The 17,984-nt window shown below is 37.3% G+C and overlaps 1 protein-coding gene across 1 annotated transcript in view; it reads right to left on the reverse strand.

The window, feature by feature from the left end:
• The window catches only part of GYPA (glycophorin A (MNS blood group)), a 36,955-nt gene extending 19,390 nt beyond the window's left edge, over positions 1–17,565 (reverse strand). The window contains exons 1-2 of the mRNA XM_049631190.1: positions 17,374–17,565; positions 13,980–14,063 (exon numbers count right to left, since the gene is read on the reverse strand). Coding sequence (XP_049487147.1) covers positions 13,980–14,063; positions 17,374–17,416 — 127 coding nt within the window. The 5' untranslated portion in view covers positions 17,417–17,565. The remainder of the gene's footprint in view (positions 1–13,979; positions 14,064–17,373) is intronic.
• Positions 17,566–17,984: the final 419 nt, after the last annotated feature.

A 17,984-nucleotide genomic window follows, 5' to 3' on the forward strand; every position in this document is an offset into this window, starting at 1 on the left:
ATATATATGTAGAATATATATATATTGAATATATATATAGAATATATATATCGAATATATATATAGAATATATATATATAGAATATATATATATATTGAATATATATATATAGAATATATATATATATATATATATATATATATATATATGAGGTATTATGGAAGGTGTGTCAGCATTTGGCTACCCAACATTACACATTTCCTTAGTTCCTCTAAAAAGTATACTCTGCAGTCCTTACCCCATGCTTACTTACAATGACTCGCTGGTCGAAACTGGAAGGATGGGAAGAACTTTAGGTAGAAATGTGGAAAGGGAGGAATGAAGGTAAAGAATAGCATGAGCTAAAATGTGAAGACAAGGACATTGCAGTGTGCATTTGTGTGGAGACCAGGAGACAGGTGGCAGGCAAAGGCTGGCAAACTTCTCAGATTGACAAGAATTTAAAGTTTAAGTAGAAAATTAGTGCAAAATAAAACACAAGGGTAGCTTCAGCAAGGCCTCAAATTCCTCATTTAAAATTTTGTTTCAGTCCCCAAATACTGAAATGGCATTTGCTATGGCACTTTGTACAAAGTACATTACAGAGACTGGAACTGAATCACATAGTTTTAGGTTCTGGAAGGGTGTAATGAATGAATTAATATACCACCCAGAATATTAAAGATTCCAAATTTTCATGACTGTATCATCTCACACTTATAATATCTGAATTGTTCCAGAACATTCACCTCCTTTCTTTCTTACCCTCACAGCTCTGCCCTCACAGTTGTGCACTAAAACAGACTGAGACATCTGTATATTGAGGCAGGGAACATGAGAAGGTCCCTGTCACTATTCCCAGGGTACCAAGAAGGAGGGGCAACTTGTGGGCCCAGGACACATTTAGGGATACAATGGGGAATAGAGGTCCAGTCTCCTAACACCATCCTCTGTGCTCTATCCACCAAATCACACAGCTCTCCCAAATAGTTGACATTCTAACATGAAATGTTATTAGAAGGAATAAAAATAAAGTGCAATATTGGACAAATAGCCTACGAGTTTGCTTTATGCCAAAACTTCCAGTAGCCGAGCTCCTGTCATGATGTGATAAAGTCAGCTCTTTCAGCTGTTGGTTTGGGTTTGGTTCCCTCCTGACTTACAGTTGATAGAAGTCTTATCTTAAGAGAGCAAACTCTTACAAAGACACATCCTGCATATGAAATGCCTTAAATAGTTTCCAACTCAGAAAACTAAATTTTCTAAGTGCTATAGGTTTGTTTGTTTGTTTGTTTTTTTGGCACTGGATGACCATGAATGTTGGTTGATACATTTATTTGTGGAAGTTTTACATAGCTAATCTGTGGTAAAATAGTGACAAAAACTCACATCTGCTGACTTCCAACCCAGTGTCTTTTCTGCCAGGCCCTATTATTTTATACAGAATGAATGTATAAATAGGGATCTTGCCTGCCCCCCCCCCAAAAAAAATGTTTGGAGAAAGCTTTGGCTGTTAAGCAATAATATACTCAATTTTGCTCTTGAACCAAAGGATTGACAAACTCAATCTGGGTCAAGTTGTCATTCATTTTTCTTTTTTGGAAGGGTTTTAGTAAGCCAAAATAGCCAGTTACAATTCAGAAAAAATGAGCCTGCTAAAGAACAGAGTGGTTGTTGTGATAATATTTGAGCCTAGTGTTTTGAATAGCTCTCAATATTCTGTTTGAACTTTCTGATCCCTAGCTCTTAAGGAAGGGAACAGCCTGTTAACTGGTGCATTTAGCAGGTGAGGTGTCAAACGCAATGACCCAGCTTCTGTTCGTCTATAGAGTGACATGCTCTGGCAGTTCCCTTGAAGCGAGGTAGTCACACTTCTGCCTTTCCTTAACTTGACAGAATAATAGCTCCTCATTGAGTCTGACTTGAAGCTGCTGTGGACTAGAATGACAACAGCTTCCCTCAGGAACCTTGAACTTTATAGCCTGGTTCTGTACTACCCAGCTGCTGGCCATTCTCGTTGGTTCAAATCATTGTTGAGGCAGCAGGGTTAGAGAGATAAATCAGCCTATAATCTCGGCCACTGTATGTTCTTCAGCCCAGACAGAAGGAAAGCAAGGGATGTTCATCTACATTGTCCCAGTGAGAAAAGAGGTCAGAGTTCCAGTCCAGTCCAAGCTTTGCCACTCACTGGCTGAGGATCTGAGTAAGTCACTAAACTTATCTGAGCCTCAGTTTCTTGCTTCTAATATGAGAGTAATGGAACAGATATCCTGTAAAGAATGTCACTACTCCAGAATCATGGAAATTTATATGGCTGAGATAATAATATTCATATTTAACACATTATGTATTCATTACATGCTGGGTATCCTCTCTTGCCACCTTCAAAACCTGAGAGCATATTATTATACATTAACCATTATTTGTAGAGGAGAAAAACAAAGATCAGAAACATTGCCTAACTTGCCTAAGAGATTCAGTTGATAAATGGCAGAGCTGGGTTTTAAATTCAGATCTATTTGACTGCAGAGCTGTCTCCAAAGGTCTACTATGATCTATGCAGAATAAAAAGAATGAGAGCTCCAAGTAAGTTGCTTTGAGAGATTAAATTCTCAACAAATTATGTAACTACTCTCAAACAAGTCTTCACTTATGGCAAAGTAGGGCTAAGTGAAAAGATACAAAAATAATAACTCACCTTGTGTGTAACCTGAGGTGGGAGGGGGGTACCTCTAACACAGAAGGGCAGGGTGACATGTAGTGTCACAGCCATGTTATGGAAAGACCGATGTTTCTGGTTAGTAACAATTTGTTAGCTGAAACCTCCCTTTTTTTGAGCCAAGCATCTTTCAATCCACTTACTATGCCTATCCCAAATCCTCAGAACAAAAGAGGATCACGTACTTTAGGTGTGCCAGCTTTATTTAAAATATTGGCATTTTGGCAGCTGAACTTCCTGCACACATTAGGTTTGAACTTAAGGAGTTAGGCTGGATGAGAAAAATTCTAATTAAAAGTGAAGGGGCGCCTGGGTGGCTCAGTCAGTTAAGCATCCGAGTCTTGATTTTGACTCAGGTCATGATCTCAACGATTGTGAGATGAAGCCCTGCATCGGGTGTGGAGCCTGCTTGGGAGCCACTTTCCTTCTGCCCCTCCCCCAATGGTGCACTTGCTTGGCAAAATGAAAAAAAAAAAAAAAAAGAAAGAAAATCTTATCCCAAGGTTCTCACACCACTGATACTTTCCGCCACTGGTTGAACAATGACAAATAGCAACAATAGAAACTAGATCAACATTCTCAATCCTGACTGCATATTAGAACTATCTGTGGTGCACAGGCATGAGATTCCAGTGGGCTGCCAGTGGCGAGAGCCATTGCTCCAGACTAAATCCACATGTAGAAGCTTCATTTTCCAGGGCTTTGAGAGCTACTCTTAAATTTTCTGAGGTTCTTATGGCACCCTTATCTAGAGCTTGAACAAATTCAGAAGACAATTGGATAGTAGCCTGATTTGCTTGAGAAATACTAACATTCACAATTTTCCATATTACATGATGGTACTTCTTGTGGTTTTGTCTCAAAAAAGCCCCTCTCCCCCTGCAGTTGATTTAACTACATGCAGTTTGCAAGGGTAAGCTCCTGAGTGTGTGAAGCAGACGACAGGTGGAATGGCTCTACTGGGAAGGTGGGCAGTAAGCCTGGAGCCTCGCACCCTGTGCCCACTGCCAGCTAGAGGCAGCTCCAAGGAGCTCTGCGAGAACTTAGCTAGGAAATCCTCAGTCTCAAACTGACTTTTCAAATTGCAGAATGAAATCCCTTGTGCAAGAGTTGGCAGACTTTCTGTAAAGGGACAAAGAATAAATATCTGAGGTTTTGTGGGCCACATGTTGGTCTCTGTTACAGCTCTTGTCATTACAGTGCAAAAGTAGCTATAGGCAACGTGTAAGCCAAAGCATAAATAAATAAGTATGGCTTTGTTCCAATAATTATTGATAGACACTAACATTTTATTGATTTTATAGATTTTATTAATTTTTTTTAACTTTCATTTATTATTGAGAGGCAGAGAGAGACAGAGCATGAGCAGGGGAAGGGCAGAGAAAGGGGGAGACGCAGAATCCGAAGCAGGCTCCAGGCTCTGAGCTGTCAGCACAGAACTCAACATGGGGCTCAAACCTATGGACCATGAGATCATGACCTGACCTGAAGTCGTTCGCTTAACAGACTGAGCCACCCAGGCACCCCGATAGACACTAACATTTTAATTTTACATAATACTCACATGTCACAAAGTATTATTATTCTTCTGATTTTTTAAAGCACTTAAAAAAGTAAAAGGCATTGTTAACTTGCAAGCTATCCTAGACCAGTGGTGGTCTGGGTTTGGCTCCCAGGCTGTAGTTTGCTGGCTCCTGCATTACTGTATTTAGAATCTCTGGCTATGGAACTCAGTTGTCAGTATCTTATAGAGACAGTCCCTCAGATAATTCCAACATGTAGTCAAGATAGTGAATTCCTTCATTAATGGGCCTTGAAATCAATTCACTGTGTCATTACTGGCATTAAAATAGTAAATTGTACAAAATAGAAGAGACTGCATCACACATAATAAGGACACTTATTATTTTGTGGAATTTTGTTTCATATATGTTTATATACTTGTGCACAATGACTTACAATATACATTCACTACGTCCTAATCACATGTGAATGTGTCCTAACGTTGATATACCTTGCTGTACCCTACCTGAAGACCTGGCCTCCAGAGGGGCTGAGGGAATTGACATCCCATGACACAACTGAAATCCATTCAAGGCACCCATGAGCTGTTGCCGAGTTGGCTCCACCCTAGAACAACTTATCCAGCTTTTATAGGGTCCCTAAAAGCAGTTACAGTTTCTAAGTGTACTGCATCATTAAACTGATTTAAGAGTTCTGAGAGAGAATTCTTAAGAACATAAAGTTAACCACTGGGATAATTACAAATAGGTTATATACATTCAAAACAGGAGGAGGATAAAAGCAAACTGACCATAGTGTGTATGTCAAAACATCAGAAATAAATCATTAAAAAAAGAAAAGTGTGGAATAAAGGCAACAAAAGATACTACATGTCACTTGTGAGCCCATAAATGTACATAAATTAAATTTCCATATTAAAATACAAAGACCTTTAGATTGAGTCAAAATAGGAAAAAAAGGCCCCAACAAATGTATGCTAGATCACAAGGAGCACAAACAAAACTAAAGAATGCAAAATGTGTAAAAAAAAAAGTGTGAAGGTATGTTAGACAAATAAAAATAAATAAAAACAGGAATCAAAAATTTAAGATTAGACAAAGTAGAATTAAAGGCAAAGACACTTACAAAGACATGGAGGATTAATTTATACTGTTAAAGGATCTATTACACAATGATTCTTAGGTAAATATGGGCCATTATATCCCCAAAACAGAGCAACAAGAAATATAAAGCAAAAGAAGAAACTGACAGAATTACAATGGTTGTGGAACAATTTTAACAGTGATAGATTAATGAAGCAAAAACAAAACAAAACGAAATACTGACAGGACCTGAAAAATATCTGACTTGCAATCACAAGTGATTGATGTTGACTTTTCTGGAGTAATAAATCAATGAGAATAAACTTTACGGTGTGTCCCTACATTCCTATAGACTCATTTTGAAGTGACATTGCTGAATTGCCTGACAAGATGGCTTTGAGATCTGTACATGACAGAATAGCTCAGAGGACACCAAGAGGCATATTTGTGCAGTGTCTCTCCTAGCAAGATGCAATTTCACTGCCATGGTTCATCTTTCCAGTTGGCTTTAATAGATGGACTATACTCACTTTTCGTACTTTAGGATTATTTTCTTTCATTTGATTTTTAAGTGCAATCATGACTGAGAAATAAGTGGTAATCATCAAAGGTATGATCCTTAGATTAAAAGGTACCTAGCCCAGATTAAAAGGAGCAAAAGGCTAACATCATAGTCCCCCAATTAGGGTTCATTAAGTGCAGCAGCAGAAGACAGACCATCAGCTTTCATTATAGGCTCCACTTTAGTGAAAGCATAAGCAGAACACTGACAATGTTGCAAGTCAGAAGAGCCAAGCCTGAAACAAGCCCATATGACAAACGAGGTAGTTTAATGTATTGATTAAGTGCATAGATTCTAGAGCCAGCCTTTGTGGGTTCAAACTAATTTCCCTACTAGTTGAGGCCTTGGGCAGGTTGGATAATTTCTCGGTACCCTTGTTTCATCTTTTGTAAAATGGGGATAATAATTGTTGCTTACCTTATAAATTACTGACTTAGTAAAATGAGTTAAAATATGTGTAAATTTTTGCACAAATAGAAAAGCTGTTCTTAAAATTCCTATGGAATTTCTAGAACCACAAATAACCAAATTAATCTTGAAAAAGAACAAAGGTGGAGGACTTACACTTCAAAATTTCAAAACTTATTACAAAGCAACAGTAATCTAAACAGTGTGCTGCTAAACTTCTTACTCAACACACCTCTGGAGGCAAGGGAAACAAAAGTAAAAATGAACTACTGGGACCTCATCAAAATAAAAAGCTTCTGCACAACGAAGGAAACAATCAGCAAAACTAAAGGCAACTGACAGAATGGGAGAAGATATTTGCAAATGACATATCAGATAAAGGGTTAGTATCCAAAATCTATAAAGAACTTATCAAACTCAACACCAAAAAAACAAAGAATCCAGTGAAGAAATGGGCAAAAGACATGAATAGACACTTCTCAAAGAAGACATCCAGATGGCCAACTGACATATGAAAAAATGCTCAACGTCACTCATCATCAGGGAAATGCAAATCAAAACCACCATGAGATACCACCTCACACCCGTCAGAATGGCTAACATTAGCAACTCAGGCAACAACAGATGTTGGCGAGGATGCAGAGAAAGAGAATCTCTTTTGCATTGTTGGTGGGAATGAAAGCTGGTGAAGCTACTCTGGAAAACAGTATGGAGGTTCCTCAAAAAACTAAAAATAGAACTACCCTACGACCCAGCAATTGCACTACTAGGCATTTATCCACGGGATACAGGTGTGCTGTTTCAAAGGGACACGTGGACCCCCATGTTTATAGCAGCACTATCAACAGTAGCCAAAGTATGGAAAGAGCCCAAATGTCCATCGATGGATGAATGGATAAAGAAGATGTGGTATATATATACAATGGAGTATTACTCGGCAATCAAAAAGAATGAAATCTTGCCATTTGCAACCACATGGATGGAACTGGAGAGTATTATGCTAAGTGAAATTAGTCACTCAGAGAAAGACAAAAATCATACGACTTCGCTCATATGATGACTTTAAGAGACAAAACAAATGAACATAAGGGAAGGGAAACAAAAATAAAAACAGGGAGGGGGACAAAACAGAAGAGACTCATAAATATGGAGAACAAACTGAGGGTTGCTGGAGGGGTTGTGGGAGGGGGGATGGGCTAAATGGGTAAGGGGCATCAAGGAATCTACTCCTGAAATTATTGCTGCACTGTATGCTAACTAATTTGGATGTAAATTTTAAAAAATAAAAAATAAAATTAAAAAATAAATAAATAAAAAATAAACTCTGAGGACCAAAAGAAAAACAAAAAAAAAAAAAAAAAAAAAAAACCAAAAAAACAAAACAACAACAACAACAACAAAAATCCCACAACCAAACAAAATAAAACAAAACAAAACAAAAAAACAATGTGCTGCTGCTCAAAGAATCAAAGGAATAGAATTGGGAGTCTAGAAATAAACCCACATTTTTATCAATCAATTTTCAACAAGGGTTCCAAGACCATTAAATAGTGAAAGAACAGTCTCTTCAACAAATTGTGCGAGACAACTAGTATCCTAATGCAAAAGAATGAAGTTGGATTCTTATCTCACATCATCTAAAAATATCAGATCAAAAAAAGGACCAAAGACATAAATATGAGTTAAAATTATAAAACCCTTAGAAGGAAACATGGGAGTAAATCTTTATGTTCTTGGATTTGCAGTGGTTTTCTTTTGCAATATAGGACACCTAAGGCACATGCAACAAAATTTTAAAAAATAGATAAATTGGACTTCATCAAAATTATAAACTTTTTGTGTTATCAAAGGATGTTCTCAAGAGAGTAAAAACATGATCCACAGGATGGGAGAAAATATTTACAAATCATCTATCTGATAAGGGTCTTGTATACAGAGTATATAAAGAACTGTTATAATGTAACAAAACCACAAACAACCCAATTTAAAAATGGGCAAAGAACTTGAGTAGACATTTCTCCAAAGAAGATACACAAATGGCCAACAACCACATGAAAAGATGCTCAACACCATTAGTCACTAAGGAAATGGAAATCAAAACCACAATGAAATATGACTTCACACCTACTAGAAAATAACAAGTGTTGCTGAAGATGTGGAGATATTGGAATCTCATACACTCCTGGAGGGGCTGTAAAATAGTGAAGCTTCTGTGGAAAAAGTATGGCATTTTCTCAATAAGTTATACATAACATACCATATGACTCAGAATTTCTACCCCTAGATACACTCAAAGGAGAATTGAAAACAGGTGTTAAAAAAAAAAACTTGTACAAGAATATTTATAACAACACTATTTCCAAAAGCCAAAAATGTACACAAGACCAGTCTATCAACCGATGAATGAATAAATAAGATGTGGTACATCCATGCAATAGAATATTATTCATTCATAAAATAGAATAAAATACTAACATTTGCTACATGCTAAGTGAATGAAGCCAGACATAAAGACCATGTATTTACGATTACATGTATATGAAATATTCAGAACAGGGAAACAGAAACAGAAAACAAATTAGCTGTTGCCAAGGCTGGTGGGGGTGGGGGGTGGGGAATAAGAGTTTAATGCATTTGATACTTCCTTTTAAGCTTATGAAAACGTTCTGAAACTAGATAACAGCTACAGGAGTACAGCATTGTGAATGTATTAAATACCACCACTGCGTTGCACATTTAAAAATGGTTAAAATGGTGAATTTTATTACATGTATGTCTCCACACACAAAAAATTAAATATATGTACCTGGCTTAGAGTATTGCTTGGCAGTAGGTAAATGCTCTATGAATGCTGGCTATTATTCTTTGGAATGTAACTGTATACAGAACCTAATCTATACTATACCCATCTAGAGATGGATGTACCAAAGTTGATTAGCTATACATAGAATTTTGTACACTAAAAATAAATATGGCACCTTCTTTTTTGGTGCTTACATATAATAATTTGTATATAAAGAAACTCTTAACAAAAATCCCCAAATAGAGAGGCACCTGGGTGGCTCAGTCGGTTAAGCATCTGACTTCGGCTCAGGTCATGATCTCGCAGTTTGTGACTTTGATCCCCACGTCAGGCTCTTGTTGACAGCTCAGAGCCTGGAGCCTGCTTCAGATTCTGTGTCTCCCTCTCTCTCTGGCACCCTCCCCTGCTCATACTCTGTCTCTCTCTCTCTCAAAAATAAAGATTAAAAAAAATTAAAAAAAAATCCTCTACTATAATTGGAAGAGATGATTCTCCTTCAAAATATCTCTCACTTAAAACTTGTACATAGTGATTAATGAATTATTTTTAAATAAAATGGGCAAAAATTCTTTCACTTTTTGATAGCAAATGCTTGTGTACTCACAAAGGTATTTCAAAAAAAATTATAAATGACAAATGTAGGTAAAATGATCCTAAGACAAATATTAAATTCAGCACGATATTAAAAGAATACTTTACAATAGCCAAGTGATTAATACTAGGATGTGAGATATAGGGCAATGTGATAATATCCATTGATATAATTCATCATTCAACATATTGAAGAATAAAAATACTGTGAAATAAATAGAAACTAATAAGATGAACAGACGTTCTTAAAGAAAACCAAACAAAAGTTTAAAAAGTATTTCTGTTATGTTAGGTATAACAGATACTTTCTTTCTTGTGACAACTGTCAGGAAATTTATTATTTTACCATTAAGCTATGGAAGTCAACTTTCAAAGTTTCAACAATGATGCATAAAAGCCATTTTATAGAATTTAAGATCTTTTCTTTTTCTTGATTAAAGCTCTTTGTTTAACGCTAGCAAGAAATTTCTTAACATAAGGATTATTTGCTGAAAGCCGCAGACATCATAATTAATGGTGAGACATTCATATTATAGACAGTCTCAAGACAAGGATGACTATCACGACCATTATACAGCATTAACTAACATAAATAACATTTAGAAGTTCTAACAAATGCAATATCATAAGAAAAGCAGCTATGAACATTTATTTCAAGTGAAGAAGAAACAAAATTTCACTTTTATAAGGAATATGATTCTTAATTTTGGAAATTGAAGAGAGTCAACTATTTTAACCAAATAAGGTTAGCCATGTCACTTATAAAATGAACGTATACAAAGTGATAAATTCATCTTAGGCCATTGATAAACAATTTGAAAATGTAATGAAATATATTTTAGTTAAAACAATAAAAGGACATGTAAAATATCTCTTCAAAAGGAAATACATAAAATTTATCTAAAGTTTTTTTCAGAATTTTTTTCCGAATTTTTTTCAAACTCTTCAGAGGACATGAGATAGGGCCCAGTGAAAAAACATGATATATTCCCAATTCAAAGATTTACTATTACAAAATGTTTTATTTGCTCTGAGCCAATTTATTCGTTTAATTCTATCATTCATTCCATTCTAGCCAAATAACCCTGGGAATATTTTTATGTTGCACAAGGGATAACTTTCCCAAATCATTCTGAAACTCATCTGGAGGAATAAACTAAAACTTCTAGCTTCCAGTCAAGGCAAACTAGCTTCTTGCAGATCAAGCCTCCTGTCCACAACAAGTAGAAAAGCTGAGCAAATTTAACACATCTAGAGAGGGCATCAGAGCCTACCAAGACAGCAGGCTCTGAAGGTGGAGAGGAAGTACAGAGAGGTGAGCTTGCCATTGGCTTTCCCCTGAAGACATTTGTCTATTTTCAAGTGAGACCTGAGAGGCCCTGAAACTTGTGAGAGATTTTAATGGTCTCACAGAACTAGGGGTTCAGGGCCCACTGAGGAGGAGTGGGAGTCATGACAAACTCAACACGTGTAAAAAAATTTTTTTTAAGTTTATTTATTCAAGTACTCTCCATACCCAACATGGCACTCAAAACTCACGACCCTGAGATCAAGAGCCATATGCTCTACCAACTGAGCCAGCCAGGTACCTCTTATTCTAAAAAAAACTTTTTAAAATAAACGCCATGGGATTTTTAAGTTGGGGCCCCCAAAGTGCTATTCCCTAGAAGTGCGTGTGGGTGGTGGGGGGGGACAGAAAGTGAGCTTTCAAAAAGATGGATTGCTAGTTGCAACTCAGTTGCTGAGTGGATTAAGATGTTTCTTCTCAGTAACTGCCCACTGGAAGCCAAGATCTGACCTGGCACTGGTTTGCCTCACCTCACTCACCTCACCTCAGACCTGACTCTGATGGATCCCAGCTATGTTTAAAATTCTGACATGTTATTCATGATTGATTTTTTGAATTAATTTTGAGTTTTTAAAAAACACTTTATGAAAGTATTTATCTTGATGACTAAGGTTTTGGTGCCCCCTTAAATTTGGTCCTGAGGTGAGTACCTCACTTGTCCCATTCTAATCTTCAGTCCCGAGTCCTACACTTGAAATTAGTGAATTTCACTGCATGCAAATTATAACTTGGTAAAGCTGTTAAACACACACACACACACACACACACACACACACACAGAGAAATGGTTTGTTTTCATTAGCAATCAAGGAAATAAAAGTCAAAACATAAATACACCATATTTTTCACTTAACCTTAATTTCAGATACAGATTTCTGGGACACAATTTGGGAAGAAGGTACTGAGACAAGATGCTTTCAAAATTTACTGATGGGTATATACTTCGGCATAACTTTTGGGGAAGCAAATTTAGCAATATTCATCAAAATCTTTAAAAAGTATATATTCTGACACAGAAAGATGAATCTACAAGGATGTCCATCATAGTGTTGTTTAGGTATTAAGGAAGGCACTTGTGATGAGCACTGGGTGTTGTATGTAAGTGATGAATCACTAAATTCTACTCCTGAAACCAATATTACCCTATATGTTAACTAATTACAGTTTAAATAAAAACTTGAAGCAAACAAACAAAAACAGACTGTAAAGTAGAAACAACCTAAATATTTGAAACATGGCATAGGTTAAACAAACCATAGTTAGGCATCAGATGTAATATTGTGGAGCCGTTAAAATGTTTTGTAAGTGTACTCACTAATATGGAATAGATGCTTTTTAAGTGAGGAAAAGTCAGGTTTCAGAATATTATATACAGTAATTTAAAAAAAAATTTTAACGTTTATTTATTTTTGAGAGACAGAGAGCTAGCAGGGGAGGAACAGAGAGAGAGGGAGACACAGAATCTGAAGCAGGCTCCAGGCTCTGAGCGGTCAGCAAAGAGCCCGACGCGGGGCTCAAACCCATGAACCGTGAGATCATGACCTCAGCCGAAGTCAGTTGCTTAACTAACTGAGCCACCCAGGATGCCCTACAGTAATTTTTGAAGTACATATTTATAAACATGCCTAGAAAAAAACATCTGGAATATTTGTACCAAAATGTCAACAGTGCTTATTTCTGGATAGCAGATCAGGAATGATGCTCTCCTCTCTTGAGGAAGGAAGTAGAATATGTTGGGTAAGGCTGAGGGTTCTATGGTCAAACCTCCTGGATTTGTATCCAGCTTTCCTGCTCACTGACTGCTCACTTGCTCCTCAGGCAAGTTTTTAAAACGTTCTGAACCTCTTTTTTTCATCTGCACGATGGGAATAATACCTATTCCACAGAGTTATTGTCAGAATAAAATAACTGAGGCTTAAAATAATAGAGGGCTTAAAATAATAGAGGGCTTAGCATAGTGCCTGATATACAGAAAGTGTTCAGTTTGAACTAATACTTTTCTCATTTTTCTTGAATGAATACATGAAAAGCTATATATATGCCATGACCCTTGTTCCCTCTTTATATATGGTTTTTGTAAAGGTGACAGTTCATTGTCTCTATCACTGGATAATTGCTTAACACTTCTGTCAGTTATGTCGGTTTCTTGGAAAGAAACCCAGGCCTTTTGCTTGTATCTTCAAAGCAAATTGCTAAATTTGAGTCTGATTCCAAAATATCAGAGGAGATGAAGCTTTAGCTGAGATGATGTCAGGAATCTCCTCCAGCACCTTTGCTCTGGCAGTTGGTATGATGCCTGGGGACAGAGAGAAGAATGTATGGTATTTTATGATTTGGGGCCTACAATGGTTTTAGAGTCATTTAATTTTCTGAGACAAACATGGGCCTGGCTCCCATGATGTTACAGAAGTCTCTTAGTGAACAGTGTCCCAAGGTTCTATGCATCTGACACTTTTCTGATACTCTTAGCTGCTGGAGTATGGCTGTTGGCGGCTTGGGGTTGTGTATCACAATAGAGTTGTGTGTCATAACAGATATGTATGAGCTGTGTATTGTAACAGATGTGGACAAGTTGTGTATCATAACAGAAACAAGCCCTATTAAAAATTGAAAATGGGAAAATTAGTAATGATGGTGTATCTCCTCTGTTTACCGACAATTCTTGCTTTTTTCTCTATCAGATTCCTGAAATAAGAGTCAGCAGACATTCTAACCAAGTTTATTTGAGTAACCACAATGAAATGCATCTGCCAGTATCTTGGTTTTCCTGTTCATATTTGTCAGCATTGCTTAATGACAGAGGCCTCTTAGAAAGCAAAGATTATTTGTTCAGTTTACCTTTTACATTTTTTTTACCTTTTCCTAATTATGGTTTTTTTTTTTACCTTTTCCTAATTAAATATGCAGAAATGATGAGAATGGCTGGAAATCTATTACCCATCTGCTTTTGTTGGTAACTTACGTGGTGATTGAACAGTCGTGGCCCTTACTGGTGATTCGTGAGTCACTGAGACACTTTCAGTAGCTAGTTGAGAGGAACTATAGCCTATAAAGACAAGTTGAGGAAATTACTTAAAATGTGCTTCCCCAAAAGGTTCATAGATGTTTTCAATAATCTTCTAGAAACCAAAGTAAGAAGAAATCCATCACAGGAATGCTAAATCTGGTTTACCAATTTAAAATTAGTGGGTGTCAGTCTTGAGGTACTGTCTCTTTTTTCCCTTCTTTGAGGGATCCTTCCCCAGGCATTCATAGTGAGGTGTCCATTTCTGTCTAAAAACCCAATTTTACCCCAAGATCATGAGATTTATAGGTTTGGGAACAAGGCTACAGGTCATCTCAGGCTGACCTTTGGGAACTCATAGAAGTTAAGCGATGGAAGGGATTTTAGATACTATCTATTCTGTGTTTTATTCAATAGGGACAAGGAAACTGATGCCCATGAGGATGAACTGATTTTCCACAGTGAAACTAGTCTGCTGCAAAATTCTGGTCATTTCTTATTTCTGCAACTATTATTTATTGAGTGCTTACTATGTGCCTAGCAATGTGTGGGATGCATAAATAAAGACACAGGTTTTACTAGTAAGAAATTCAAGTAGTCCCTGAAACCCAGCTCAGAACTCTTCCCTACAACATTTACATGGACAGAAAGGCTCTCTTTTTGGATCGCTGAGAAAATGGAGATGCCTGTTTCTTTACTTACTCCTTCTAAGCATGTGCTTTTCAAACTGATGTACCTGCTGACATATGGAATAAGATGTCCAGGGTATCATGGTCTACCTACACGGAGCTCTCATTTTGCCTAAACAAATAAAAACAAATATTCTTTCCTTCCTTCTCCTCCCTCCCTTCCCCTTTTTCTCCCTCCCTTTACTTGCTTCCTTGCTGATTCACCCGATATCCTACGACATGTCAAGAGCTGTGCGAGATTCTGGAGATACACTAACGAATAAAACCTGTGATAACACCTGTTCCTTGGGATCTTCCAATTAAATCAGAAAATTGTGGCCTAGAATGCAAATTTTGCACAAATTTTAAAGTAAAATCAGGAAACTGAGGGTTTACTTTAGAGGGTCCTGGTTTATGAATTTCCTGGTTGAAGTGTTACAATAGTGCATTCTCAAATTCCTTCTTAGTGTCCGAATCTGATTTTCAAATAAAAGCATTGAACACACTCTTGTCCAGTGTCAGAAATGTTGCCTTTGTCCTTCCCCCAGCTTTTGTGAGGTCAGCTTCTTCCAGTCATTCACCTCCCTTCATAAATGTCACTTACTCCAAGAAAAATTTCCTGCTACCCTTTTGTAAATCAGCCTTCTGCATTATGTTTATCGCCTTTCCCGGCTTAATTTTATTGGTGTTCTTTATCATCGTTCTTATGTTAGTGATTTACTTATTCAGTTTAGGGCTGGTGCTCCCTCTCACTGCCCTGACTGTGTGCTCCACAGGAGCTCACTGATCCTACTGGCGTGGCCTCCGTGTCCAGCACCTGACACACAAGCGCCAAACGAACAAATGAGTAAATGAATTCAGGGATTGGGAATCAAATAATTTCAAGAGAACTTACTCTCCATTTGGAGAATGTCATCTGATAAATTTAGAATTAGGAATAGTGGCTTTACCCTCAAGATCTCCAGGGAAAGAAATATCATATTTTCTTTATTTTTTCCCCTAGCCAAAGATGTTTAAACCACTTTCCAGGTTCTCTACTTAAACTAATGAGTAAGGGGGTGCTCAAACACCTTTCCATTATTCCATTATTCCAGAGAATGTCTTTGGATGGTTTCAGAAAACGCAAAGATGATGGCAGCATTTGCAATGAAGGCCACGGGGGGCCTTTGGGGTCGCATGGCCTTGATGACCTCTCATGAACTGTCATTGAAGACCTTAGTACACTATCCACTTGAGCAGTTGTAGACATGAAGCATTTATTTCTTCTCCAGGAACCCTTTCCAAATATCCCCCACCCCCCACCACAAAAAACTGGGTAATGTATCTAGTTCGATTGAGTAGGCCTTCTTTGCCCTCTGAACAGCACAGTACCTCTTTTCTTTTCTGTGTAATAGCTCTAGAAGTATTGGAATATATTTAAATAATATACTACATCCCTTCTGCTTGTTTTCTTTTCTTCAAGCTAAATGTTTTCATATTTTGCTACTTAAAAAAAAAGAGAGTAATTTTGTTAGTCTCCTGTTTTCCTGTAATTGTCCCATTTTCCCTGACTTCTCAGAAATCATCCTCACACACCCAGATTTGTTCCCTAGTCAGTAATTACTATCATATTATTTATTTACTAATATCATTTACTAATTTACTATTGAAATTTATTATTTCATTAGTAGGAGGCAGGTACCAACACTGTAGGCATTTTACAGATGAAGACAGGGAGGTGAAAAGAGGATAATTTGCCTTAATGTCCCCCAGCCTTTCAGATGTCAAACCAGGTTTGAGCTTAGTGCTGTCTCTTCCTCATCCCTATGCTTTAACCATTACACTTTTTTATTGGCTAATATATCTTAGAAAATGCTGGCTCCCTTCTCTATCTCCTAGAGAGTGTCCAGTAGATCCTTAGTATATGCTCCAATTTGAGTTAGAGCCACGTCTGAGGGCTCCATACATTTCAAGTAACTGCCTGTTCCTTATCTATGTATTTCCAACACGTAGACAATGCATTTGAGAAGACATTAACCATCACATTCTCAGAAAAAGGCCCCAGATATTGCTGATTTAATACAACTTAGTAATACTCCACATTATTTCTTTATCTTAATGAATTGATTTTGATTTCTCCCCAAACCACCTAACACTTAAGCCAATAAGCTGCTTTTTCTTCTTCCTCCATCATACCTCAGTAAAAGACCAAAGAATGGGAAACAGCTCCCCCACGGATGCAGACTTCATGCTTGTAGCTTGTACTTTTTTGGCGGGTGAAGGAGATTATAATTTTTCACAAAACGTTTTGAAAACTGAGATCACATATCCACCATCACTTTCACTAATGACCGTTTAATTTAGAAGTTAACCTCATTAAGCACAAATAAGGCAATAAATTTATTCACACAGAGACATTTCTCATTATATTTGGTACAATTCTTTTCACTATGGCGAGGCTTTGAACTGAAGCATGCTACTGGAAAATTGTGATCCAACCACAATTACAGAACTCCTTAACCCAATTCCCTCCACCTTACCAGCTGAGTCCCAATAGAAATCCATCCACCAGACTGGGCTCTGAGATACTACTCATTTATTTATTCATTTAAGTAAGATAGAACTAAAATCAGGTAGTTTACATTTTAACCTAGAATCTGATATCCACTATAACAGCATCATGCTACAAAAAGAAATGTACTTACCTGAGAGTAGTAATACAGTTAGTATTATTGTTTTTTCATACATCCTGAGATCATGAGCTGGCTCTCAAAAGTCAGTACCAGAAAACCACCAAAGACAACTGGAGTGCAGTCTGTGGCCCCAGCTAGGACTCTGTTATCTTTCCGACACACCTTTCTGAGGCATCAGTTGATAGGCCTGGGAGGCATTTTAAATTATGCAAATTTGTGAAACATCTGTCAATAAAGATACATGGATAGCGGCTTCACCGATTAAAGTGTTAAGTAAAATCTTCACTTCAGGGAACTGGCTGTTACATGTTAAGTCTACTTCGCATAAATTAAGTGGGCGTTGCAAGGCAGTGGTCTCCAGAAGTTGCCCGTTTGAAAGAAGAGGAATTGGACCTTGATGGCCTGAGACTGGGGCCCTGAGCAAGGCTGGGGTAGCTATCAGGGAGCTAGAGACCTTCTCGGTTTACATGTAGGTGTTCTCCTGGGCCAGGACGACAATGACTTCTTACACGTGAAATAAATGTATTTGAGAGGTTGCCTTACCACTGAGTGCTCTGGGGTTTGAAAGAACTCTCCAACTCACGACAAGCCACACAGCGATATGAAAGTACATGAAACACAGG

This window comes from Panthera uncia, chromosome B1, assembly GCF_023721935.1.
Source record: "Panthera uncia isolate 11264 chromosome B1, Puncia_PCG_1.0, whole genome shotgun sequence".
Lineage (NCBI taxonomy): Eukaryota > Metazoa > Chordata > Mammalia > Carnivora > Felidae > Panthera > Panthera uncia.